Consider the following 26914-nt stretch of genomic DNA (forward strand, 5'->3'; position numbering starts at 1 on the left):
TCTGGGTGAGGGTTTCTCAACTTTGGCATCATAGACATTCTGGCTGCATAATTCTCTGTTGTGGGGACTGTTCTGGTCACTACAGGATATCTACCAGCATCCCTGATCTCAACCCACTGGCCACCGCTAGCACAATTTCGAGACAGTCAGAAATGTCTCCAGATATTGCCAAATGTCCCCTGGTAGCAAATTCACTCCCAGTTGAGAACTGCTGCTGTAGACGATTCCTGAGTAGGACAGGAGGTTGACTGCAGCTCTCTTACAATCCCTGGGACCTCCACGAGGCTCCCCTACCTGGCGGGCTCCCTTGGCAGACTGTCCCCATCAGTGGGCCATTGATTGGAAAGACTTGTTGGGGAGGCCATCAAAAGGAGAGGGGGAACGAGCAAGCAGCACACTGCAAAGAGCACACTGCAGGCTCAGGAGAAAGCCTGGAGCACCTCTTCCATGCGCAGACCCAAATTTGGGGCACCCAGCTTCACAATCATCAGCTCTGGGGCAGGGGACCTGGCTCCCAGTAATGGCCTTGCCTAGCAGCCTCATGACCAAGAGACGCCTAAACCTGTGACCTCCTCTGCAGCCTCTTGCCATCTTGGAGGGCTCTGTGGTGCAAGGAAATCTCATGTGGCACCCTGGCTTCCCACATGGGCTGGGGACATCCTTGAGTATCTTTCCAGGGACAGTCCTGGCCAAGAAACCCAGAGCCAAGCCCACCTGTGGCACCTGGTCTCACAAAGCCAGGCCACAGTGGGGGCTGGCAGAGAGACCATGATTGGATTTGCAGGCTCTGTGTAGACTGGGCTTTAAAGAGCATTCTCATTTCCTCTCCGGAAGCCTTCAAAAGGCCACGGGAACAAAAGAGGCTTGATTGATTGTGTCTTGGAGAGAGTCATCGAAAGGAGAGGGGGGAAGAGCAAGCAGCACACGGCAAAGGCACTTAATTCTGCACACAGTGTCATGCCAAGAAACCACGAAGTGCAGGAACAAGCAGGAGACATGCTCCTTTTATCAGTAGGGTGTGTCCTTAGCAGTAACAGCCAGGGACAGCTGGCAGCAAAGAGTTTTTGGCACCTTGCTTTCCTCCTCCTCCTCCTCTGTCCATCCCTCTCCATACTATCCATGTTGATTTAAGAGAAAGGAACTTTTTATATGAAAACCACTTAAAGTCTGATCTTATTCCAGGGCAGTTTGCATTTCGATAGGTTATTCTTGAAAACTAGCAAGCTTCAAAGAAGTGACTCTCCAGTGGTAGAATTTCAGGTAGGGAGTCAGAGTGATTTTTGTTTAGCCAATGAGATCTGACTGGCACCTTCCAAGATACCAGCGACGAGCTAGGCTGCAGCTTCCTGTGAGGCTCTCTGGGGTCAGTTAAACATCCGTTACCAGCTGTCTACTGGGTGGCAGCCACTGGTGGACATGATGTGCGGGGGCAATCCAGGAGACAGCTGACATTAGAACACTGGGTTCACTCTGATGGCTCTCACTCATGGCATGCTTACTGGATGCCAACTGTGTGCCAGGGGCCTGGGAACGAAAGTCAAATATCTGAGCCATCCAGCGGAACAGGCAGTGAAGCACACTGTAGAAGCTTCACCCGGTGCTGTGCTGTGGGTCTCCCAGGCTAACATGGGGCCATGTGGCAGCACCAGGCCCTTGCCTGGGGCAGGAGGGCTGGGATGCGTGTGCTGGGAGGAGGAGATCCCAGCCTTAGCCCTTAGGAGTTCATCAGACAACTGTTTTTTGAAGGGGAAGGGCATGAACGCAAAGGCGTGACAACCTCCCTGTCTGGGGGTTGCAGGCTTCTAGAAATAACATAAAGGGCGAGTCCTGAGTTGGTGGCAAGGGAGGCTGAGGAGGCAGGGAGGGCACAGGCCTTGGGGGTTTTGGGGGCCCAGATAAGGAGTTTCAATGTCATTCTGCAGATAGTGGGGAGTCCCGAGGGGTAAGCACACCCTTCCAGTCTGCTGGACACTTCCAGGACTCAGAGCCACAGGGTTCCATGCTTGCCCTGCCTCCTGCTCGCTCCCCCAGACACAGCCTCCATCTGCTGTGGTCCTCTCTGCTTTAGCAGGCCTTTCGGGACCGGAACTGTTCTTCTTTTGAAAATGCTCATTCATCCCTGCCTCCAGGAAGCCTTCCTTGACTCCCTCAGGTTAGCAAGACTGGCAGCCCCCCAGAGCTTATCCCTGCTAGGAGGCTTATTCTGGGTTGGCATGGCCTGTTTCCTCTGATGCTGGTATCCCCACCCCACACCTGGACTGGAAGCTCTGGGGCGGTAGTACTGTGTTTCCCTCACCTCTGTGGTCAAGGATGGAGACTCAAGATTGGCACACAGTAGGCCCTCAGGAAACCTGTGCCACCTGAATGAAGAATGTCGAGCTTGTCTCAAGTCCTGCCTCCTTGAGCCGGCGCATGTCCAGGCTGCAGCAGACCACATTATTGGATCCAGGGGCCCAGACACCTGGCTTGGGCTGCGATGTGGTGGCTGCCAGGAGGGAGGGAGGGTGGCTGAGGGCATGTGGCCTCCTGGGCATGCAGAGGAAGACCAGGGCCTGGGAGAGGCTGGACCAGGCAGGAGTGAGGCTTATCCGGGGCCGGCTTAGCACATGAGCTACCTCCTACCTCATCATTAAGATCCCAGCTGAAGGCAGGGCACTCCTGTTGGCTTCACTGCAAAGAAAAAGTGGTGTTCTGCTGGCCAGGGTGGTGTTGGCTGTTGGTTGCTGGCAGACTTGGAGGAAAGCCGGTGGCTGAGGCTGGCAGAGGCACAGACAGAAGGGCTGGGTGCAGGCATCACCTGGGAGGTGTGGGGAGGGCTGCAGCTGGGCAAGTCGGTGCAGGAGACCAAACCAGGAGATGCCAGGGCCACACACCAGCCCGGTTCTCCCTGGAGCCTTGAGAAGCAGAGCTGCCACCCTGGATCTGCAGTCAGCACTCCCACCCCTGCCCTGCCCCTGCCCCAAGCCCGGCACCACCCATGGAGAGGGTGACCTCAGGCCTTGGAGACTGCTGGCTCGTGGCTGCAGGTGGCTTGGATCCATGCACTTGGATCCTGGTATGCACCCCTCACGTGTCAAAATTCCTGTTTCCATCCAATCATGGCATAACACTGTACTCCCTGGGGGTCCAGCCTGCCTATCTCACACCCAGAGTTGCGCTGCCAGTCTGGGCTGGATTAGTGAAGTGGTTAACTGCAACCAGCTGCTGTGGTTATAAACCAGGTAAGGGACCCAGTGACAGCCCTGCTGCATCATTGGCAAGGGACTGCTTGGGGGCTGAGCTGCCCGGGGGCTGGATGAGATGACCCCTGGAGGCCTTTCTGGGTGCCAGACTCTGGCATAAGAGGGAGAAGACAGAGGAGTTAGAAACACATGGTCTGCGCTTGGGGTGGCTCCTGGCAAGGCAGTCTCACAATCCCAGGATCCGTAAGAGGGCAAACTTAGAGGAATCAAAACGCAGCTCTCCCCACCACCCTGGACGGGTCTCAGCGAGTGTCCCATCCCCAGGTTCTGAGGAGCAGTGTGATGGGCCATTGGGAGACTCCTCTCCCTGTAGCTTGCCCAGAGTGCTGCCAACCAGGCAGGGTCCCAGGTCAGCCCAGCTCCTTTCTGAAGACTTTGTGACTTGGTGTCGCTTGGATCACACTGTTGGAAGAGGTGAGATTTGTCCTTGATCTGCAGACATCTCCCCCCACTGCCATCATCCCTGCTGTTTGGGTCCTAATTGGAAGGGCCTGGAAAGGCCACCTGCACCGTTCCCCTGACCCCAAAATACCACCCCCACCCCCAACCCCCGCCCAACCTGCAATTCCACTGAGAAAATAGCTCTTTTGAGTGTGTCAGTGCTCAAAAAGCGCTTTTAAGAGATAAACACTTTTTTATTCATTTTGAAAATGGTTGTGCTTAGAGCACAGCAGGTACTCAGTTAATATGTATAGGCTTCAGTGCTAAGTACTATGCATGGCAAATCTTTTGCTCTCAAGGGGTTTACAATGTAAGGGAAGGAAGGCATTCTTATGCAGTGCTGGCAAACACTGCCCATGGCAGACAGTACAAGTTGATTAGTGTGCCTCCTGCAGCAGACATTAGGAGTTGATTACTGCCCTTTTCCTGACCTAAGAGATAGCCTGATGCCTTCTCCAACCCAGCCCTCCCTTAAGGGTGCTTGTGGGTCTCAGGGTCTAGAAGCTGCTCACCACCTGGACTTTGTGGGGCATTGAAGCCTGAGGGGATGCTCGCAGAAGAAAGGGATTCTTGAAGACTTGAGTGCCTGAGAGCATTTATGTGTTCAGTTGGTCTCTGAGTCAGTCAACAAACATTGATGGTGTCTGTGTCTAGGGTGGCCGTAAAGGGAGATGGACACGTAAACACGTAGTTAAAACACAATGAGATAGGAGCCTTGACCTCAGTGGGCACACAGGCAAGACAGACCCCTGCCTGGCCTGGCAGGGGGTGGTCCCAGGGAGGCTTCTCTGAGGGGGTGTCATAGTGGGTATTGGGGAACTAGCATTCCAGGCAGAGGAACCGCGTGATCAGAGTCACAGACAGCACGACTGTGGTGGAACAGGGGTGGAACAGGGAACCTGGGGGTGCACGTCCTGAGGCAGGGCCTTGGGGCCATGACAGTGACTTGGACGTTATCCTGTGGGCAGTCACTGCCTTCGTGGTCCTTTGTCCCCTCTCAAAGTCTCCTGTAAGGATTTTCCACCCTCAGTGGCCCTTGGTCCTTGCCCCCACCCCCAACTCCCTGCCTCCTCAGCCTTGGATTAAGGGGGCCTTGGCATGGGTCTGGGTGCCTGTGGCTCCCGTGTGCCAGGCTGCTGGGGTCTGTTTCTGATGTCTGCTGCCACCCTGGGCCCCTGAGAGGCCTTCGCCCCAGCCCGCAGCCTGCCTGGGGCAGTCTGTTTTCCCTCCTCAGGGCAGAGGCCAGCCTTGTTTTTCCTCCACACTCAGGAATCGCGCTTCAGGAATACACAAAGCAGCTGTTAAAATATCTGGGTCTGGCGGGCCGGCCACACAGTGGGCCCCTTGTTCCCCTTGCAGACAGCGGCCTCAGAGCACGTCCCAACCCTCTGCTGGGTCGGGGGTGCTGGGGGAGTGGTGTCAGGGAGAGACCCTGACCCTCTAGGCTTCAGGACTCTCCAGGGAGGAAGGTGATGAACAATAGGAATTTAGAACCGAGTGGAACAGGCACATTACAAACAGATGCCAACCCGAGATTTTTGACGTCAGACTGTACAGGCACTGGCACCGGGGTGGGTGGAGGAGGATGGCTGGATGGGACCGTTGTGTCCATTCTTGGACAGAGCTTTCTCTTGGTGGGGCAGCTGCCAGGCACTGCTCAGGGGCAGGCCTTCTCCAGCTGCAGGGACGATAAGACCAGGCCTGTGTGTGCCAGGCCCCATGTGAGACATTCTGTTCATCCCCATTTAACAGATAAGGAAACCAAGGCTTAGGGAGAAGTTGATTCTTGTGGACAGTTCCTGATAGAGCTGGGAGGTGAACATGGCCGTTCCTTCTCCGGAGTCTGCACTCACTGGCCTCCTGCTGAATGTGACAACCACTGACATGTGCACAGTGTGGTCTCAAAGTTCAGTCACAGCACAAAGAGGTTGGTGAGCTCTGTCTAGGACTCTGGGAAGGAGGGTGTGAGAGCGAGCTTTCTGGATTTTAAAGCATGGCATCCTCAGTAGAGCAGAGGGAAGAATGTTCCTGGCAGGAAGGCGTGGGGATCAGAGAGGGCCTGCTGGCTTTCAGGGAGTAAACCCTAGTGGAAACAAACGGAACTCATGAAGCCGTCTCAAGTGTCAACCTCAAAGTAGGTCTTACCCACAGCCTCCCAGAGAGAAAAAGTCCTCCTGATACTCATCAACTCTTATCGGAGGCTGGCTGCCCCTGGAGGGGCCTGCATTTCTCATTGGGGCCCTCTTGGCCCCAGTTCCAGCCCAGCAAGTCAGTGAATTAGGGTTAATTATCTGTTTTCCTGGACACCAGCAGGCCCAGGAGGTGGGCAAATTAGGGGAGCTTTTGTACTTGGAAAAACAAATTCAAGGAGCGATAAAGAAGCAGGTGCACCTGCTAGGATGGGGATTTTGCATGGTGCCCGCCCCTGGCCACACCAGGAGGGTGAGGGCTTTGGCCACCCCCTCAACTTGCAGACCCCTGGGCTGCATCCCCTGGAAGAGGTGGGGACAGCAGGCACAGGCTGGCCAGGCTGTGCTGCAGAAGCTTGTCAGATACCCAGGGGCTGGAGGCCTTCCTAAACCTCAGTCTCCTCCTAACCTGCCCTTCCCAGATACCCTGACGGCCCCCATGGTTCCCCTTCAGTCTGGCTTATCACCTGTTTCTTTTTTCTTTTTTCTTCTTTTTTTTTGAGGTGGAGTCTCACTCTGTCGCCAGGCTGGAGTGTAGTGACACAATCTCTGCTCACTGCAACCTCCACCTCCCGGGTTCATGTGATTCTCCTGCCTCAGCCTCCTGAGTAGCTGGGATTACAGGCGCCTGCCACCACACCTGGTTGATTTTTGTATTTTTAGTAGAGACGGGGTTTCACCATGTTGGCCAGGCTGGTCTCAAGCTTCTGACCTCAGGTGATCTGCCCTCCTCGGCCTCCCAAAGTACTGGGATTACAGGTGTGAGCCACCGCGCCCGGCCTCACCTACTTCCATCTCTCTGTGGGAACGCTTTTTTTTTTCTTGCCTTGGAGTGTGCCAAGGGCTTCTCCGTCCCTTCGCTCATGCAGTTCCCGGACCTTGGAGTGCTCTTCCCTTTGTGCTCTCCAGGCCAAGTTCAGGACCCTTTCATTCTCTGACTGGAAGCCACAGGGCAGACTGGATGGTCACCAGGAAGCCTCCTCTGACCTCCTCAGGTAGCCCACCCTTGTTGAGCTCCCACAAGTAGAAACTCACCGCTGCTTATTTGAGATTTAGCATGTACTGCCTGGGACTTTGAAGCACTCTCTACACAAGTGCCTGCCTCAACAACTCTTTACATGTGTGTCTATAGCTGTGCTTTTATACATTTTGACACCCCTATAATAATTCTGGAGCCTGGCAGGCATCTATGCTTGCAAAGAAGTTGGTCACGATGGAGAAAGGAGAAAACTAGAATCCAGCAGACATGCAGTGGCCCACCAGCACTGCCGTATCTTAGCTGTGTGACTTTGGGGAGCTTACCTATCCTCTCTGGGCCTCTGATTTTAAGTGAAAGCAAGGTTCGAGATATTGGCCCAGTAGGAGTAGATGCTGTGAATGGTAAAATTACTTGAGGAGAGGAGCTAGCCGGCTCGGGACACCTACGTGTGCTTGAAGGTTTTGTTGTCTGTCTCTAGTCATGGGGCTCCCGGTGCAGGGACACCCTAGGCAGAGGAGGGAGTCTAAGGAAGGACAGAGCAGTTCAAGAGGACCCTTCCTCTGAGTCAACATGGGAACCATGGATCCCAGGGGATTTCGGAAGAGCGATTTCTTTTCTTCCAGATGTGTCTCCCTTCATTGTCCTCACGGCTTACTGGGTACCAGGTGGGATGGTGGGCCATGCACCAAATCCATAGAGAAACAGGGGAGTCTGTTGGGAGCAGTGGCTGTGCACTGGTGCCTCACATACATCGCCACCTTCAAGTTTCTGGATAATCTTGCTGGGGGTGCATCCCCCTCACTGTTTGTGGGAAGCCAAGGTTAAGGTTGTAGAGCCTGAGCGGCATGCGGCTGGCCCAGACCCCACGGCCCTGCCTCCCCGCATCTGACCAGTCCAGGCATCTTTTGTAGGGTCTGGGCTCCCCTCCTGAGTTTGCCGTCTCCCCAAAGGACCCAGAGTGGAGGCTGGGGGCTGTGGGAGTCCCTGGCTGGAGTGGTGGAAGAGGGACGAGCACAGGTAGGAGCTTGCGGTTCCCCTCCCAGTGTGGTATGGCTGGAAGAGGGGGACCCAGGGACAAGACCTTTGACACAGCTGCCCACCCCTCCACACTCTGGAAGGCCTGTCACACCTTCCTGAGCTCTGCCTGGCCCCAGTCCTGGAGCTCCTTGTTGGTGCTGCTCTCTGGGGCTCTGTGGAGCTGTTACCCTGCTGGGCCCTAGTGAAGCCATGGCAGGCTTCGGTTTCATGTCCAGTGATGGGAAGGTGGACAGAGAAGGCAGAAACTGGGGCTGCCTAGGCCTCAGACCCCACAGGCAGGTCTGAGGAGCTGGCGGAGGCCCTGACTGTCCCCCCAGGGCCCTACAGGCAGGTGATCTTTTCTTGGAGAAGAAGAAAATGGGAGAAGCTGCCCATGTGGGGCAGTTGCTATAATAGGTGTTACGGGCCATGCTGGGAAGGCTGACTGTCTTCCCGGTACCCTGGGAGGGAGGGTACTCTGCATCACTGGGGAGCAAACTGAGGCTCCGATAGGGGAAGTAACATGGCCACAGACACACAGTGGATGCAGACTATGCTGGTCCAGGCACACATGCATCTCTCATTGTGGGAGAATTCAATGCCTCATGTTTTAAAATAGGATTATTTTGCTGCTGGCAGTAAAATGCCAGAAGTCCTGGGGAACCCTTACATTCCCCACGTCCCTATCTCCTTCAGGGTGGAGGAGTGAGTATAAATTTGGATGGGACAGTGGGGACTGACCTGGGGAGTCAGAGCCCCCTTTGCTCCTAGGCTGCCAGCCTTGGCATTGTGGCACTGGACTGGTGTCCCTGAGGTCATTTTCCCAGTGGAGACAGTGGTGTGAGGGGGGAGGAAAGGACTGGTGCCCAGCTCCTGGTGGATACAAGACAGTCCTCAGGGCCTGAGGCTGTGAGTCGGCTGCTCCCCTTTTAGCTGTCATGAGGGTAGAATGACGATTTCCCTTAATCTGGGTGGCAGTGTGCTCTTCACTCCAGGAACTTTCACTTTTTATCGCATTGGATCTTAAAAATAAGTCTGTGATCAAGGCAGGGCACATGTTTATCTCTCGTGTATGTGCATGTGTTTGCCTGGGTCTGTGTCCTTGTAGATATACACGTGCATGTGTGAGTGTTCATGTACCTCTGCATGTAACTACATGTATCCTGTATGTGTGCACGTGTGTGGCTGCATATGTACTGTGAGTGTATGTGTGGTGCATGTGACCATGTGTGACTTTATATATGTGTGTGCCCATGCACACGTCTGTGACTTTAATGTGTGCATGTGTGTATGTGGCCTGCGTGCAGGTGTATGCATGTGTGTGGCTGTGTATATGGTTTGTCGGCGTATGTTCTGTGTGCTGTGTGAGTGCGTGAGCCTGCGTGTGTGTGTGCATCCATGTGTGCCTATGCGTGTGGGTCCTGGGCACGCATGCCGCACGGCTGAGATCACAGCAGAGGTGAGAACACCATGGCTGTGTGGTGGCTGTGATTGCTGAGAGGTGAGGCTTCATCTCTCTCCTGGAGATTGATTTTGCCTGGGGAACAATGCTCTAATTCCTGTGAGTCACTCGTTAGAGGAGTTCAAAGAAACCAGGTGGCGGGAGGGTGTCTGGGATTTCAGGTTTTGGGGTGATTCGCTCATTCTGCCCTGATTACTAATTTATTCTTCAAGCCAGTCCTTTAACTCAGAGTTCTTAACCTTTTCTGTGCTGTGGGCCCCTTGGCAACCAAGTGAAGTTCGTGGACTCCTACAATAATGCCATAAATGCATAGAAGAAAAGACAGGACTATGAAAGAAAGCGATGATGCGATGTCTAAAATGTTCAAGGCACCGCATCTGTGATCAAGAATACATGTGCTGCTTTACTGACACATCAAAGGGCAAGGTCAGCGGTGGGGGCTAATGAATGGCTAGTGTAAGTGGGACACCGCGGTGAGCGTGGGCGTATCTGCGACTCATGCCAGTGGCAGCCTGAAGGAGACACCAACTTCAGCTCCAAACTAGCAAAGATGAAAATGTATTTTTTTCATCAGGTTAGACAGTCCTGCTTTAACTGGAACTTGTAGATTATTTATTTATTTATTTATTTGAGACAGAGTCTCGCTCTGTCGCCCAGGCTGGAGTGCAGTGGCGTGGTCTTGCCTCACTGCAACCTCCGCCTCCCAGGTTCAAGCGATTCCCCTACCTCAGCTTCCCAAGTAGCTGGGATTACAGGTGCACGCCACCATGCCCGGCTAATTGTTTGTATTTTAGTAGAGACAGGCTTTCATCATGTTGGTCAAGACGGTCTTCATCTCCTGACCTCAGGATCCGTCTGCCTCAGCCTCCCAAAGTGCTGGGATTACAGGCATGAGCCACCACACCTGGCTGAACTAGTAGATTACTTGGAAGCCAGAAGGGACCTTATGAGCACCCCGTTTGGTTTTTCATATACCTGCTTCTGTATCGGAAACACTTGTGGAACTAACAGAAATGCAGCTCTTCTTGCCACCCCCTGCCTAGACTTGGGGAACCACAATCTCCAGGGGAAGGCCCAGAAATGCTCCTGAAGCTTCTTGCTGTCACCAGTGCCCCTGCTGAGGCCCCCAGAGGGCAGGTGACCTGGGTGAACCTCCTAACGGACAGGGGGCTCCTCTGGGCCCTGGGTCCCGGGCGCCCGCTCCCACCCCCTTAGCAGAATTTTGGAGAGTGTGGCTGTGTTTCCTTTGTGGTTGTTTGGACGGCGGCAGAGCTGTGTGTTTCGAAGGTAAAGTGAGGAATTGACTCTTCTCCCTCCCTGTGGTATGTGTTGTGACTCCCAGTCCCTCTTTTTCTGGAGCTCTGTGGAGCACGTGGGAGCCATCCCTGGAGAGACCCTCCCTGCTGTCCCCAGGCAGCCCCTGGAGGCCCAGATGAGACTATCTGCTGGGGCTGCAGGGCTTGACGGGCCTGCCTCAGATGAGCTTTGGGGAGTGAAAGTGGCTGCCTGGGACCCTGGGCGCCTGGTGTTTACCTAGAAATTGTGCTAATCCCGCTAATTCCTGTGATTTACACAGCCTCTTGGCTCTGTGTACTATCTTCTTCTCTGGGAAGGGGTGGGAAGCGAGGTCACAGATGCAGTGGGCACTGCTTGGAATCCCCCCGCTGCATCTGCTCCCCTCAGGCGTTCACGAAACCTCGGGTGCATCTGTGTGCACATCCTTTCCCTGAGCCACGTCTGGGAGGTGGGCATCTGAATAAATGCCCCTCCTCCCTCACTACATTCACCCTGTTTCTGGAGTGACCACACCCTGAGGTCTCAGGAGGCATTTTGGCTGGAGGATCTGACTGTAGGCCTGGCCCTGTGCCTTCCTGGGGAGTGGCCTTGGGCAGCTCACTCCCCATGGGGGCCTCAGCTTCCTCCCCTGTAAGAATTGGTGATGACATCTGCTGTGCTGAAGTGAATAGGTGGGGTTGCCATGAGGAAGCTGCAGCTGCTGTGTTTTGGGTCTGTTCTTCATGGATGGAGCCTTCTAGTTACTAGCTTGGGCTGGGCCTGGCTATGGGAATGCTGTGCTGAAGAGCTCCTGGCCTGAAGGTGATGAATGTAATACGGGGGTGTTGAGTAAGGACATGATCTGACTGCTTCAGGGCTCCAACCATGGGCTAGGAGGGGAAGGGGGGGCTTCCTGAAGGAGGTGACATCTGAGTGGCATCTTGAAGGAAGAGTAAGAGATCATCAAACACAGAAAGGTGAAGGGTTTCTAGTGAGTGGCATAGCTTGGGCAGAAGCCTGGCTGTGTGCAAGGGCAGAGCCAGTTATCCCTGTTAGGAGGGTCAGGCAGCCAGGGAGCTGGTAGGGAGAGGAGGCTTTAGGTAGACATGGGAAGACTTTACCTGAAGGCCAAGGGGCTCAGCAGGGGAGGGATGAAGTGATATGTGGTTTCTGGGAAGATGCCTGGCTGAAGCACAGGGAATTACCTGGAGTGGACCAGAGGTGTGAAAAGTGCCAAGACCTAGAGGGGAAGAGTGCCTGGCACAGAGCAGCCAGCAGGAGAGGCAGTGCTGGTGAGGCCTGCGAGTGCTGGGGGGTGTGGGGTGAAGTGATGGGGCTCACAGTCTTCGTGTGCATGGGGAGGAGAGGAAGAAGGTGTCTCAAGGATGCAGCTCAGGTGGCTGGTGTGGTGGTGCCTGTGACCAGGTAAGGGGCAGAGGAACAGCAGGCACGAACCAGTGGATAGTACTGGTAGGCCATTCAGATAGCCAGAATCTTAAGGGGCGGATTTTAAAGTGGGCTTAAAAGAGCAGGCAGCAATCCCTGAATTTCTAGGCCAAAAGGAGGCCCCTGACTCACCAGCAAGGAGATTTTTCTGTCTCCCACCTGCTTGACTTTCTTGGGCTTTCTGGGCAGGGAGTTTTGAAAGACTGTGGAAACTGGCCAGGCTGGTGTGGACATCCTTCATGTGGCCCCTCCATTGTTCTTGTGTACTCATTTTTTTCTAGTTAAAAAGATGTGAGAGTATTGTGTGGATTTAAAAAATAAAATTCTAGGCTGAGTGTGGTAGTGTGCACCTGTAGTCCCAGCTGAGGCGGGAGGATCACTTGAGCCCGGGAGTTTGAGGCTGCAGTGAGCTTTGATTGTGCCACTGCACTCCAGCCTGAGCGACAGGAGAGACCCTATCTCTTGAAAAAGAAAAATTCTTGGCTGGGCTCGTTGGCTCACGCCTGCAATCCCAGTACTTTGGGAGGCTGAGGCAGGTGGATCACTTGAGGCCAGGAGTTCAAGACCAGCCTGGCCAACATGGTGAAACCCTGTCTCTACTAAAAAATACAAAAATTAGCCGAGTGTGATGGCGCACGCCTGTAATCCCAGCTACTCAGGAGGCTGAGGCATGAGAATCGTTTGAATCTGGGTGGTGGAGGTTGCATTGAGCTGAGATCATACCACTGCACTCCAGCCTGGGTGACAGAGTGAGACTCTGTCTAAAATAAAAAACAACAACAACAACATAAAAACAGAAAAGTTATAGGGCCTACTAATGTGGATTTAGCTGAGGGCCCCGGGAGTAGAGCTGACCACTGGTGTCTGCACACCGTGACCCCTGTCCCCACACTCTCTGCAGGACCTTCACACAGCTGCCCATAACCTTTCTGCCCCACTCCTCCAGGTGTCCAGCCAAAAATGCCAGCTATCTTCCCCACCACCTTCTTTAAAACATGTGACCGGCCAGGTGCAGTGGCTCACGCCTGTAATCCCAGCACTTTAGGAGGCCGAGGCGGGCAGATCACCTGAGGTCAGGAGTTTGAGACCAGCCTGACCAACATGGAGAAACCCTGTCTCTACTAAAAATACAAAATTAGCCGGGCTTGGTGGCACATGCCTGTAATCCCAGCTACTCAGGATTGCAGGAGAATCGCTTGAACCTGGGAGGCAGAGGTTGTGGTGAGCCAAGATCGCGCCATTGCATCCAGCCTGGGCAACAAGAGCGAGACTCTGTCTCAAAAACAAACAAACAAACAAAAAACAAACATGACCACCAGATTTCTCTTCTGATATAAAGGCTGGATTGCCAGTATCTGCTCTGACCCACCACCTAGCTGGAGACAGAAGTTGCCTGTGCCCCGAATCCTGCTGGGTGTTCCTCCCTTGCTCACAGCCGCTTTCCATCCCTCCTTATCCAGTCTGTAGCCCGGTCCATTGGCTTTGCCTTCAAACCATGTCCACATTTTACCAGCTCCACCGCCACCTGCTTAACCCAAACCGCCATTGTCTCTCCCTGGGTCACTGCAGTAGCCCCCTCTCCCCGAAAAGCCTGCTGTCCGCACAACAGTGGAGTGATCCTTTTACACCCGGAGTCAGTCCTGCCCCTCCCCTGCTCAAGACCCTCTGATGCATGCACTTCCCTTCTGGCCACTACTCAAAGAAGCCAGCCTCCTCCCACAGGGCCCCTGGCTCCTGGCTTTGCCCTCTGACTGAAGCGGGGTGGCCCCTCAGGCATCCCATCCCTACCCCAGAGAGGACTGGCAGCGCTGCCCTGCTGTGCCCCTGCAACTTCTCTGTCCTGCTTTCTTTTCCTGAGCCACCTCCCACTCACTGAAATTAAATCTACATTTATTTTCCCCTTGTTTGCCTCCAAGGAGAATGTAAACTCCACATATTGTATCTTCAGCACCAGGCGTGATGCCTGATGCATACTAGGGGCTTAAAAATATGTTGACTGAGTGCATGTGAGTCAATAGAGGATGAACATTTATTGAATGAATGGGTGAAGGAATGAGCGAACATGCAGATGAATAAGTGAAAGGTTCTGGTGAGCAGGGAAGCCACCTGAAAATGAGGGCCTTTCTTTGAGGACCTCTAGGTCATTGTCACTATATTTATTTTTATTTTCCCCATGATTCGCAGACAGAGGTCATTGTTTCTGACTTTATTTCCCTCATCAGAGGCTACCTGCCACTCATATCAGTAGGAACTTGTTATTTAGATTTTTAAAATCTGGGTAAAAGATGATGAGAATGGCCTGCAGTTGTCCGTGAGGTCGTTCAGAAGACCAGACGAATCCCAGGACTAATAATTCTCAAAATTAATTAAACCCTCCTTCCCAATTATAAGAGAATTAGAATGAAGTTGGTTGCTTTAGGAGTGAGCGGCGGTGTGAATCTGGGTCGGCGTTTCCCGGCTGGGTTTGGGCGCAGTGTTGGTGAGTGTCTTTGTCTTCTCTTTTAGGGTTGCCACCCAGGACGATGAGCGGCTGAGATGGAGATGTCTGCCTCAGCCACTGCCTCCGAGAAGCAAGAAGCCAAAAGTGGGATCCTGGAGGCCGCTGGCTTCCCCGACCCGGGCAAAAAGGCCTCTCCTTTGGTGGTGGCCACAGCGGCAGCAGCAGCGGTAGCTGCCCAAGGAGGTACTTTCTGTTTCGCACACTTGGAGGGCAGCAGGGGTGTTTTTCATTAGCCCGTTAGGATTTAATTAGAATGGTGGCCCATGTCATCAGGGAGGCACGCTGGGTTTATGGAGGGCGAAGAGGAGGGCACCTCTGCTCCCAGGAATCCCAGGCACCATGACAGTCACCTGTGAGTTTGCTAGGAGGTCTGGCCACCCCAAGTCCAGGGGGCTGAGCTGCCTCAGACAACGGTGGGTGGGGCCTGAGTACTGGGATGGGAGAGAGGGAGGAGGGGCGTGGTCTCTGCCAGGCAGCCCTGGGGTGCGTGCAGCTGGCACATTTGAGATGTGCCCAGAGAACTTCTTGCCTCTTGCCCGCCAAGGACTGTTTTGGAAAGTAATTGTCTCCTGATGCCTTCTGGCTCTAATTAGAGGGTCAGGTTCGGGATTTACTATCTTAGGTGAATTTTTGGCCAACTTAATTATAACAAAAGAGACTACACGAGCCACAGCCTCTCATTTTACTGCCCCAAAGAGAAAGACTCTCTGGTTTCCACTGGGCCGTCCGTGCCAGCATCCCGTTGGGAAAGTTTGGCGGGAAGGCGAGACCTCCCCTGTGTCTGCACAGTCCATCTGGAGGCCACAGAACTATTTCTGTCTCGGAGGAATGGAGAGACTTTGATTTCTTTTCCTCCCTTTTTGTTCCAGTGCATTTAGTCAGGCCCTGTTGCTCTCACGGCTCAGGCACAGCTCAGAGAGCAGCCAGGGAAGAGAATACGCCTTTTCTTCCGACGGGCGCTTGGTCAGTGCCCCTCACACTTTGATGTATACACAGTTGTGGGGGGCTTGTTTCGGTGCAGACCCTGATTCAGTTAAGTTGGGGCAGGGCTGAGTTTCTGCATTTCTGTTAGGTGCCAAGATGATGCTGGGGCTGCTGGTTCACAGGCCACGCTGGGGCTGGAGCCCAGGAACACGGAAAGACCCTCGGAGGGGCCTAGGAGTTGGTGTTTCTAAGAGTGGACCTGAGGGCCTGCGGGGGGTTGTTACTATATTTACTTTTATTTTTCCTGTGATTCTAAGTGGGAGGTCATTATTGGGATGTGTGGCCCATGTCAGGAAAGGGAGATCTGAGGTCAACATTCAGGCCCCTTGGGGAGGTGGCCTTCTGAGCTGGACGATGCCTCTCCACCCTATGCCCCTTGGACAGGGACTCTCTAGGCCCTCCCTCTGTGAGGAGGGGTCAGCTAGGGGTGGAGGAAGAGCTCTTAGATGGAGCGGGAGGAGCCAAGCGCACAGGGAGGGAAGAGCGGGTGGAGGGGCCCTGGTCCTGGGGCCACACATGGTCTTTTCCTTCCCCTGGGTCAGGGCCATCCTTGGCCTGTGGGGGCACCTCAAGCTGCCCCTCTGCCCATGCTCTGAGGCCTTGTGAGCTCCAGGAAGCCTGACCTCTGTGTATGTCTGGCCTGCCCCAGGGTTTTCGTCCCCCCATCCCTCTGCCCTGCACCCTGCCTCTCCAAGCCATGAGTGGATCATGAACCACCATGGTGCAATTTCCTGATGTGTCACAGCAGTAGAGGACAGACTTAGGCAGTAATTAGACAGTAATTAGAATGTAATTGCGGGGGAGCCCCTCTAGTGTCAGGCTGAGTTCTCATTATTGGTGCAATAGCAACAGATGCTTGAGGGATTCTGGATCTGTGGCAGGAGTAGGGGCCAGGCAGGAGGCCCAAAGTTTGGAGTATAGCACCTCCACAAAGGCCCTCACCTCCCAACCCCACCCAACTGCAGCCCAACCTGATGCCTTTCCTGCCCACCCCGCAGGCCCTTGTTGTCTGACTGCAGGGTGGCTTGGCTGGTGAGGTTCCAGCAGAGGGTGGACCCAGCCTTCGTGATCATAGTTGCCACAAGGCAGGTGGCCCATTGGCTTCGGAGCAGTCTTGGGCCATGTGTCTGCTGCTGGAGAGTCGTAAGGACCCCAGAGCCTCCTCACCCACTGCTGCTCCCTGCACCTGCCTCTGAGAAGCTTTTTTGGGAAGGGTCCTCCTGGAGTCAGGGGAGAGCAGCTGTTCCTGCATGGCACAAAGCAGGGACATCGTGGGCTGAGTCTCCTGGTGCTGGTGAAATGCGGCGGCTGCATTCGTGGATGGGATGGGAGGTGCGCTGGCGTGGGTCCCAGTTTTCCTAATCTGTGTCAAGAGTGGATTTGACAGGTGTTGTCCACATTCTTTATGATCTTGGAACTTCGGATATTCCTTAAATGTTACTGGATGGTTGCAGAAGTGCATGAGCAAGAATCCTCCTGTGCTCAGCAACCCTGAGTCCCCCAGAAGGCTCCAAAGAGCTGCGGATGTGGGCCTCACTGCCTGCAGGAGTACAGACCTGTCGGCAGGTGAGGAGAATGTGTGGAAGGAGGTGCCTGGAAGCTGCAGTTGGTTGGCGTGGGTCCCCCTCAGGGGCGGGGATGCTCTTGCGCTCATCTCTAGGTCTCAGCGTCTGGTGCTGGGCCTGGCATGAGGGGTACCCAAGGGTCTTCTGGGACTGGAATGGTGTAGGAGAAAGGGTGGCATTGGTGAAGGAGGAAGTCTTCATGGGCCAGAAGCATTTGCTGTAGCCAGTGAGGAGTTGGGCACTCAGCCTTTAGGCACAGGGCTGGGTGTGGACAGTGGGTGAGGAGGGGCTGTGCTGTGAGGGACTGTACCAAGCCTGGGAGAGGGACAGTGCCGCAGGGTGCACGCTAAGTGGCTGTAAGCGTGAGGGGAGCTGAGAATTTTTGTTGAGGGGCCCCTCTTCTTGAGTTGTTTCTGGCAAAGACGAATCATCTTGGTCTGGGTGGCTGCTCTGAGGCCTGTTTGCTGGGGGCAGGAGCAGACTGAGTCAATTTACCTGTCGCTGCGCAGGTGACCACTTAGACACCTGGCTCCTCTGAGGCCTGGCTCGTTCCTCCAAATCCCATGACATTGTCCCCCATGGTTCACACCCTGATTTGCTGTCTGGCGGAAAGGGATGATTTATTTAATTAATTAATTTTTAAAATTTTGTTATTTTTTTTTTGAGATGGAGTCCTTGCTCTGTCGCCCAGGCTGGAGTGCAGTGGCACGATCTCAGCTCACTGCCAGCTCCGCCTTCCAGGTTCACGCCATTCTCCTGCCTCAGCCTCCCGAGTAGCTGGGACTACAGGCGCCTGCCACCTCGCCCAGCTAATTTTTTGTATTTTTTAGTAGAGACGGGGTTTCACTGGGTTAGCCAGGATGGTCTCGATATCCTGACCTCATGATCCGCCCGCCTCGGCCTCCCAAAGTGCTGGGATTACAGGCGTGAGCCACCGCACCCGGCCGAAAGGGATGACTTATACAAGCTTAGTGTTTCCTGACTTACACATCAGAGGAGGTGTGGGGTGGGTGGGTCCTGTCTGAGGATGTCAGGGGCACAGTGGTGAGGAAACAACCAAATCCTGCAAGCTGTCAGGGGCTGTTTCCCGGCATCTGTAAGGTATCCAGATGTAGGGGCACCCTGCATTCCCCTGCAGCTCATGGCCTCTCATCCAGCCTCCCCCACCCCTCCCTGTCACCAGTTCCGAGAGCTTCCATTCCATGGCTAGAATTGTATGGCTTCAGTTGGTTCAAACAGTACACATACCTGCAGGCAGAAGGATTTCACTTTTTTGTTTGTTTGCTTGTTTTTTGAGATAGAGTCTCACTCTGTCACCCAGGCTGGAGTGCAGTGGCACAATCTCAGCTCACTGCAACCTCCACCTCCTGGGTTCAAGCCATTCTCCTGCTTCAGCCTTCTGAGTAGCTGGGATTACAGGCGCCCACCATGATGCCCGGCTAATTTTTGTATTTTTAGTAGAGATGGGGTTTCACTATGTTAGCCAGGCTGGTCTCGAATTCCTAACCTCAAGTGATCCGCCTGCCCTGGCCTCCCAAAGTGCTGGGATTATAGGCGTGAGCCACCGTGGGATTTCACTTCTGAGTTATTTGTATCTGTGAAAAACTGAAAACAGCCTACCTGTTCATTGATAGGGAATTGGTTCATCTATGGAACATCTTGAATAGAACACGATGTAGCCACTGAAAATGTTAATTAAGACTTTTCAATTACAGGATGGGAACATGCTTATATTCTAATATTAAGTGGGATAAAAAGAAGGTGCAACTGATCTCAAGCCCCCCCTAGCAATGAGATAGAAAAGTGAAGGTTCAGAGTGAGGAGAGGGGACATGAAAGAGGTGGGAGGCCCCAGCAGGAAAGCTCAGAAAACCCAGGCAGGAGCTCCTGGGTGCCAGGCTGGTGCGGTCAGAGCCTCTCCTTCAGTACCTCCCGTATTGTAGATGAGACTGAGGCCCATTTGGGCATGGGGCTTGCCCAAGGCTACCAGCTGCTTCAACCATGAGCTGGGCCCGGGGCTTGGGGCTCCTGCCTCTCACATGGTGAGAGTCTCTTTCAGGTATTTGCTTTTAGATCATTGTTTAGATTGCTGTTAGACTTGGGCCTTAATTTAGGTCCTACTGCTACCCCGGGTGAGCGTCCAGCCTTGGTAAGGTCTCCTCGTGTGTCTTCATGCCTCAGTTCCCTCATCCATCCCAGGCCCTGATGGCTCCTGCTGTCTTCCAAACAGCCAGTTCTTTGAGGTCTGGGGCTGTGAGTTATTTGCAAAGTCACCTACCTCGACTGGCCTCTGTTGCCTGACTTCCCCTAGGAGTCCATGAGGCTGGACCTGTTGGGGGCTGGGTGTTTCCACTTAGAGTCACTATTTCCCTGTGCCAGAATATGCGTGAGAAACATATTTGCAGAGCAGAGCATGGCTGGGTTGGACCGAGCTGGACCAAAGGAAAAAGCAGCCCTGTGGTCAGACTGGGGAAAGGTTAGTTTAATCATCTGGCTGGAGCAGTTCATAAGAGCAGACGGCAGAAGCCTGGGAGGGCGAGTTCTTTCCCAGTCTCTTTTGCTGTTGTGCTAACACTTTGGAGGCCATAAATCTTTTAAAACACATTTTGGCCCAGAGGTTTTCCCCTCCTTTAACTTCTAAAATGGTGTAATTTTAAAAGCAATTTGATTCAGATGTTTCTCATTGCTTTATACTGAAACTGTCCAAATGCTGTTGTATTCTCCTCCTTCACTGTGGGTTCTCTTTCAAAAATATTTCTGAACCTCTCTGTGTGCCTCACTGAGCACCAGGGACTACTCAGAGCCTCTGGGATAATATGAAAGGCAGAGAGCCATGAAACCCGGAGCCGGGTCTGATCTCATGAGTTTTGCTAGTTTCTGGAATCAAGCAGCCAGACAGGCTTTAGACATCCTGGGATGTACCTGCAATGGCCAACGCCCACCTCTTCCATGAAGCATCCACTGTGTGCTGGGCCAGGTGTCCTCCCAGTGTGGGCCACACCAGCAACATCAGCATCCCCTGGGAATTGTTAGAAATGCCAATTCTTGAGCCCCACCTTAGACCTACTGAATCCGAGTCTGTGGGGGTAGAGCCCGGCAAGCTGTGTTTACACAAACCCTCTTGGTGATTCTGATACACTCCTAAGTTGGAGAACCGCATGTTCTGACTACATGAGGTAGGGTGGGTCTTTCCATACGTAAAATGGGAGTTAGACACAGAGCTGCAGTGCAGAGATTACAGGAGAATTCTGATGTGCTTACACAGGCCTGCCAAGGCACTTCCTGGATAGTAGCTGTAACACTGCCTCTCTTAGTGCAGGCAGTGCCAAGGAAGTAGTGAGAAGCAGCCCAGGCTCTGGAACCAGGCTGCCTGGTTAAGTCCTAGTTCTGTTGACCTTAGGCAGGTCTGTGCCTCACTTTTCTCATCTATAAAATGGACACGATCTTGGTTGTGAGCGTTCCTTGAGTTAGCACATGGGAAGTGCTTAGAAAAGTGTTGGGCACAGAGGTGGCTTTGTGTGAGGTCCAAGTTGAGTATTTGCTTTATGAACTATTGCTATTCTTCCTACCAGTTTTCCTTTTCTAGATCTGCATACTCTGCCTGACTTAGAAAGTTTCCCTTTCACTGGTAACCCTTGCCCACTGACCCGTTGAGGCTGACAGCAGGTGGGAAGCCCAGGTTTCTGGTGACTTTCTACTTGAGAGTGGTGGGCGCCCTAGGCTGGAAATCAGACCTGGGTTCCTGTCCCACTTTGCTTTGCTCCCAGGGCCTGTCGTGGATATCTGCCCCGAGTGGGCTCCTGGCCTCTCTGACTCGGTCTGTTCCCCAGCACACTGGAGACCAGACCAGACCAGAGGTTACTAAAGCTGGCCAAGCCTTAGACTCTCGTGACAATCACTGTGTAAAGTGCAGGGTCCAGGGCAGCCCCTGGGCTGGGGCCTGGGCATATGTATTTTTAATACGCTTCACAGGTCATTGGGTGCAGTCCGTCCAAGGCATGAACAAGATCCCTTGGAGTATTAAAGAGTTTCAGGTGGGGAGACTACGGTTTGCAGCTGGTAGTACTGGCGGGGCTGTGACCAGGCTAGCATAGCTAGGGTCAAGCACTAGATGACTCTCAGCACAGTGCTCCAGTGTTCCAGGAGGCCACTGTGCTACCTACTCATACCGGTAGCCCTCCTGTCTTCTTCATTGGCCCTGCTGGGTTCTTGGAAAGTTTTTCTGAGGCACAGTTTTGCTTAGTGGCGAGGCATGCATGTCTATATGGGAATGCTGTGCAAATACCAGAATATTTAGATGACTCATTTTCATTGAGTTGGCCAGAGCTAGAAAATCCCCTCCCACCACCTGCCTTACCGCACCTAGGAATCTGTCCAGTACCCCTCATTGATACGTACCTCCAAGTCCCTGGTGTCTTTGCACTCTGTCTTTTTCTGTGCCTCCAGGATGTCCATGTGGGCAGGACATTGCTTGTTCACCACTTTCCCCACATCCCCCCTTGCAGCAGACATGATTATGGAATCTGATGCTATCATGCCAGAGGTGTTCCTGGTGGGCTGGTGTGGTCAGCTGTCTCTGGGTATAAGGGTCAGTTGAGGCTGGCCCTGGTCTTTGGCCTCCCCGCTAGGCCCCATGGCCAGCAGGGAGCTGAGTGGGCCAGCTTCCCTGGCTCATCCGAGTTTCTCTGCCGGGGCCACACACTTTTGCCTTGGGCCTGGAGATGCACCCAGGTGTGACTAAGTGGGCAATTACTCTTATTTAAGTGATTTTCAGGATGGCTGTTGATGCTGCTGGGCTTGTTTTATGGCCCAGCCACCCAGAACAACCAGTTCCCATCAGACTTTGTGCAGAGAGCAGAGTTGAGTTCCCCGACAGCCTGGCTCACCCAGGAAGTGGGGTGCAGGCTGACCACCCAGATGTTTTTCAGATGGTTCAGGAGTATACTTCAAGGTTGGATGCCTGGGGCGGGGGGATGAGGTTAGAGGCTTCTTCCTGTTCCCAGCAGAGTCTAGTGGGAAGAGCATGGCTTGGGGTCAGGCAGATCTGGGCTCTTCTTACCGTCTGCTTACCAGCCATGTGTTCTGGGCAAGTCAGGTAACTTCTCAGATTCGTGCAAAGGCGATGGTAGTGGTCACTACTTCTGGCTACCATGGAATTAAGCGAGACAAGGTCTGCAGGGTGGCTAGCTGAGCATGTGGGCACGGAGGAAGTAAATATCCACATAACGGAAACCGGAACATTCCTCTGGCCTGTCCTGGCCTCACACTCACTGCCACTCAGAACAGCTGCCGTCCAGAATCAGCCTGCCCACCCCATTTCCCCAAGCACAACAGGTTTGTTCTCTGCTTCTGGCCCCAGCCGGGGGTCTGGAATCTGGGAGGCTGTCCTGGCCCCTGCCCGTTGCTCCCCTTGGTCGCAGAGACCGGCACACATGTTTGCATGTCACCTCTGTGTCACTTTGTTTTCTGGCTGGTGCCTATAAGCTGGTGAACCCTACCTGCCTGGAATGACAGCGTCAGAGGACAGCGCAGGTGGCTCCTGCCCCTGTGTGCTCCCTGGGGCCTTGGCCATGCCTGGCAGGCACTCCTTCATTTCTCATGCTTCACTGTGAATGTTCAGCTGATACAGAGTTGGGTGAAGCTTCAAAGTCATTTCCACTTACGGAACTGGAAGAAGCTTTTGAAATCCTCTAGTTTGAATCCGTTCATTTTACAGATGTGGAAACTGAGGCCCAGAGACACAAAATGCAGAGGGTTGCCTAGTGATATTACTTAGACTGGAAACCAATCCCCCAGGAACATTCCATCACGTGGGACACAGCTGTCCCTCAACCTGGCCCTCCTCCTGGCCCAAACCCCAACTTCCCAAGTGACTGTGTTTATGTTGGAAACATTTTTCTGACGTTTGGTTCTGTCAAAACTAATTTTAGCATTTCTAAAGCTTGGTAAAAATACAGCCTCATTACTTTGATGTCAGTGCATAGTTTACTATTAGTATATTCTGGGGTTTATCATTTTAGTCATGTTTAACACGGCTGCACCAGGCATGCACTATTAAATCTGGCTTATTTTACATTCCTGTCCGGAATTATTTATTTGTAACAATTTCCTCTCTATCAAAAGACACAGCTAATGCTGTGTTTTAATGTGTTATTTACACACAAAATAACCTATTTACAACTCAGTATGCGCCGGAGGGAGAATGGATGGGCCCCTGTTCCCTGCGTTCTGTTATATCAGAGTTTAACTATCTGGATTGCTAATAGAACCATTTATCATTGCTTGGGAGGGGGGGAAAGAGATAATTTATTTTATGTTTGTGGCCAGGTCCCACCGCCTCTGATCTTGGGACCATTTTGAGGATAATGAAGTGAAGCCCTGCATTTGGTGGGGGCTGTGGGGCGCCCCGGCCTGGGTGCCTCTGGGTTCCCTGCATTCATGTGCACATCCTACAGATGGTCCCAAACTGTGGATCAGAGAGGTGGTGATGACAGGGACGTTGCCTCTGCCTTCTAGGAGCTTCCAGTTAGAGGTGACACTCAGGAGATGGTGACGAATCCTGCCCATGGGGCTTCACGGGGGAGGCAATGTCTGAGCCTAGGGACATTCGGGGTTTCACCAGGTGGAAAGAGGAAAGGGTGGGTGGGCCCTGGTGGGAGGAGGAGGGGCAGAGTGGCCCCCTGGGAGTGTGGGGATCGGGGATTGGGCGCCATTGGCTCAGTCCGTGTGTCTCCTGCATGAGTCCATATGTCTCCTGCCTGGCATGTGGGGTCTGAAGGACAAGGCTCCTGTTGCCCTGTGGGGAGGCGCAGAGGTGGCTAGCACCCAGGTGGGTGCATGGCTGATCCAGGGTGCAGGCCAAGGTCCTGGGGGCTCCACTGAAGTCTCTTTGAATGGACACTGAGGGGTCAGGAGGAAAAGCTCCATTTGAAGCTGCTGTCCTCTATGAAGCTCTGTGTGGACACCAGAGGGGGATAGGAAGTGGGGGGAGATGCATTTAAGAAGCAGAGGCCATGGCCCTGTCTCCAAAAGCTTGTGGTTCCCCCATGGAGAAACCAGACACCCCAGTTACGATGCTGATGTTGGCATTGTCTGCTGCCTGCAGTGATCCAGGAAAACATTAGGGAAGGACTGTGGTCTCATGAGGACCTGGTAACACTGCTGTGTACAGCCCTGTGACCTGGCTGCTCAGTCAGTCCCGCAGAAAGCCACTGTGCACTCAGATCAGGGGGCTGGGGAGGGGGTCACCAAAGTGTGATTGCAAAGCGTGGCAGGGCTTGGGCAAGCCCCCTGGGGACGATGCAGGGAGCCATCAGCCCCAGGACACCAGCATGGTCTGGGGGATGGGGCCTGGGCTTGGACAGGTGAGGTTTGAACCCTTGTCCTGCCCCTTCTCGGTTGGGTATCCTGTGTTGATCTGAACCCCAGTGACCTCATTTTAAATGCAGGCCAAAATACATATCTTTGGAGGGACCAATAATGAGACTCCAGTGCTTAGAGGGCCCCTGGCGCACAGTTGGCATTCTGTAAATGGTAGTTGCAGCTGTTAGTATTATGGTTCTTGCTCTTGTTACGATTCTTAATTCAAGAACTGTTTTCTGAGGGTAGCACATACGTTCCTTAAAAATATTTGAGAGAGCAAATAAAGGAGCTGAGTCTCTAATGAGTTAGCAGTTCACCCGTGATGTGCAAGGAGGAACCACACTCTAGCCTGAGGAACAGCATGGGCAAAGGTCCTGGGGTCTGAGAATGGCTGGAGAGGCTGAGCTGAGCGGGAACCACTGGCAAATGAGGCTGGTTTTGTCAGCCCCTTGGCAAAGGGCTCCTTTCCCTCCCCAATCCTGGCACAAGCTCACATCTGAGGCCAAGTCTAGTGGCCCCTCCTAGGGTCTGTGTCCTCCCTCTGCTCACAGCCACACGTGGATGCTGGTGACTCAGCCAGGCCCTGTGTGCATGCCTTGCTTGGACCCCCACACACACACACCCCACCCCCCCACCCTCAGCATCTGGCTTCTCCTTCTGGGTGGGCAGGGCGGGGAGGGAGCCAGAGGGGCTCTGTCTTGAGAAGCCGCCCTTGGCTCTTTCCCCTTGAATATGTCCTGGCTGGCCCTGCTGTCAGAGGGCGTGGACCTCTGCTTTGTGTTGTGGGGGATTGTGAAGCTTGAAGCCCTGGCACCAGACAGCCAGGCCTCTGGGCAGAGCAAGGCCTCATCCGCCGTCTGACTTTCCATCTCATTTTCAGCAGCGATATTTGAGAGGAGGTTTGGGTTTGGTGTGGAGCCGGGCAGTGGACACTGCTTTGCACCTTCTATTATCCCTGCAATTCTAGAAATGGAAGGATGTCCAGGAGAAGCCCCTTGCAGGGCCGAGCATGTGGTCTCTGTGTGGTGTGATGGTGGCCAGGGTGGGGAAGTCCCTGCCCCCGCCGAGTGCTGCAATCCCACCATCAGGTGTTTACCCCCTTGCTGTCACCTTACCTCTGGGTTTGTGCAAAGGCCCCTGTTGTCCATCATCCTCCTGTGACCTCTCCCCAGTGGCTCCTGGATCAGCTGGAGAGGGCCAGGCTTCTGAGCACTGGAGTACCTGTGCCTGGGGAAGCTCACCCAGGAGGGAAGAAAAACTTGCCAACACACTTTGCTGACTCGGTGAGTTGCTGAGGCTCGATGTCAGTGAGATCTTTGTCCTGTTGCCAGTCCCCAGACTGTGAGGTCTCCACGCCGGAGTCAATGGCCCTCTACGCCATGTTGGTGACAAGAAAAGCAACAGGCACCTTCACTTAGAGGACAGACAGGTGTGAGTTCACATCTAGGTGTAGGAGCAGGGGCCACCCTTGCCTTGTCTGTCTGTGAAATGGGGGTGACAAGGCTCCCCTCAGCCAACTCTGTAGTGCAGGGTGACCTGGCATGTGGGCAGCGGGCTGCTGTTGTTATTCTCATGGGATAGTGGCGAACCTTGCCTGAAAGCACCTGAGGCGGTTTGTGTCTTCAGTGGCTAGGGCACTGTGGAGCTTCCCAGCTGCCCATAGTTCTCAGCAGCGCCCACATGCCTGGCCCCCCAGATTTTCTAGCTCCAGGCCATCAGGGAGGGAGGACCCACCAGTTCCACTCTTCAAGAACTACCTCCGATAATTGAAAACCTATGTGCACACAAAACTTTGCATATGGGTGTTTATAGCAATGTTAGTTACGATAGTCCCGAAATGGCAATGACCCAAGCATCCATCTGCTAATGAATGGATGAGCAGAATGTGGTATGTATGTACAATGGAATATTACTGGGTCATAAAAAGGAGTGAAGTGCTGATCAATGGTATACACCGATGAACCTCGCAAACTATGCTAAGGGAAAGAAGCCAGGCATAAAAGCACAAATATTGTAGGATTCCATTCCCATGAATTGTCTAGAATGACAAATCCATAGAGACAGAAGGGAGATGAGGAGGTGCCAGGGGCTGGGAGAAGAGGGAATGGGGAATGATTGCTATGGGCATGGGGTTTCTTTTTGGAGGGATGAAAATGTTCTGTAATTAGATAGTGGTGATGGTTGCAACAGCCCTGTGAATATACTAAAAACCACTGAATTGTAGACTTTAAAAGGGTGAATTTTATGGTACATGAATTATGTCTCTGTTTAAAAAAGAAGGGAGGGAGGAGAAAGAAAGGGCAGAAGGAAGGAAAAGAGGAAGGAAGTGCGGGGGAGGGAGGGTGCCTGTGGCAGCATGGGGGCCTGGCCGTGCTGCTGCCCACAGCCCCTGGGATCTCCAAGTGCCTTGTGTACCGCTACCCCTCAGGGAGGACCCTGCTTCCCCTGGCCAA

The 26914-nt window shown here is 53.5% G+C and overlaps 1 protein-coding gene across 1 annotated transcript in view; it reads left to right on the forward strand.

Annotated features, from left to right (window-relative positions):
* The window catches only part of GLI2 (GLI family zinc finger 2), a 256360-nt gene that overhangs the window by 46646 nt on the left and 182800 nt on the right, over positions 1–26914 (forward strand). The window contains exon 2 of the mRNA XM_030801294.1: positions 14557–14734. Within this exon, the coding sequence (XP_030657154.1) occupies positions 14587–14734 (148 nt within the window). The 5' untranslated portion in view covers positions 14557–14586. The remainder of the gene's footprint in view (positions 1–14556; positions 14735–26914) is intronic.

This window comes from Nomascus leucogenys, chromosome 20 (assembly GCF_006542625.1).
Source record: "Nomascus leucogenys isolate Asia chromosome 20, Asia_NLE_v1, whole genome shotgun sequence".
Lineage (NCBI taxonomy): Eukaryota > Metazoa > Chordata > Mammalia > Primates > Hylobatidae > Nomascus > Nomascus leucogenys.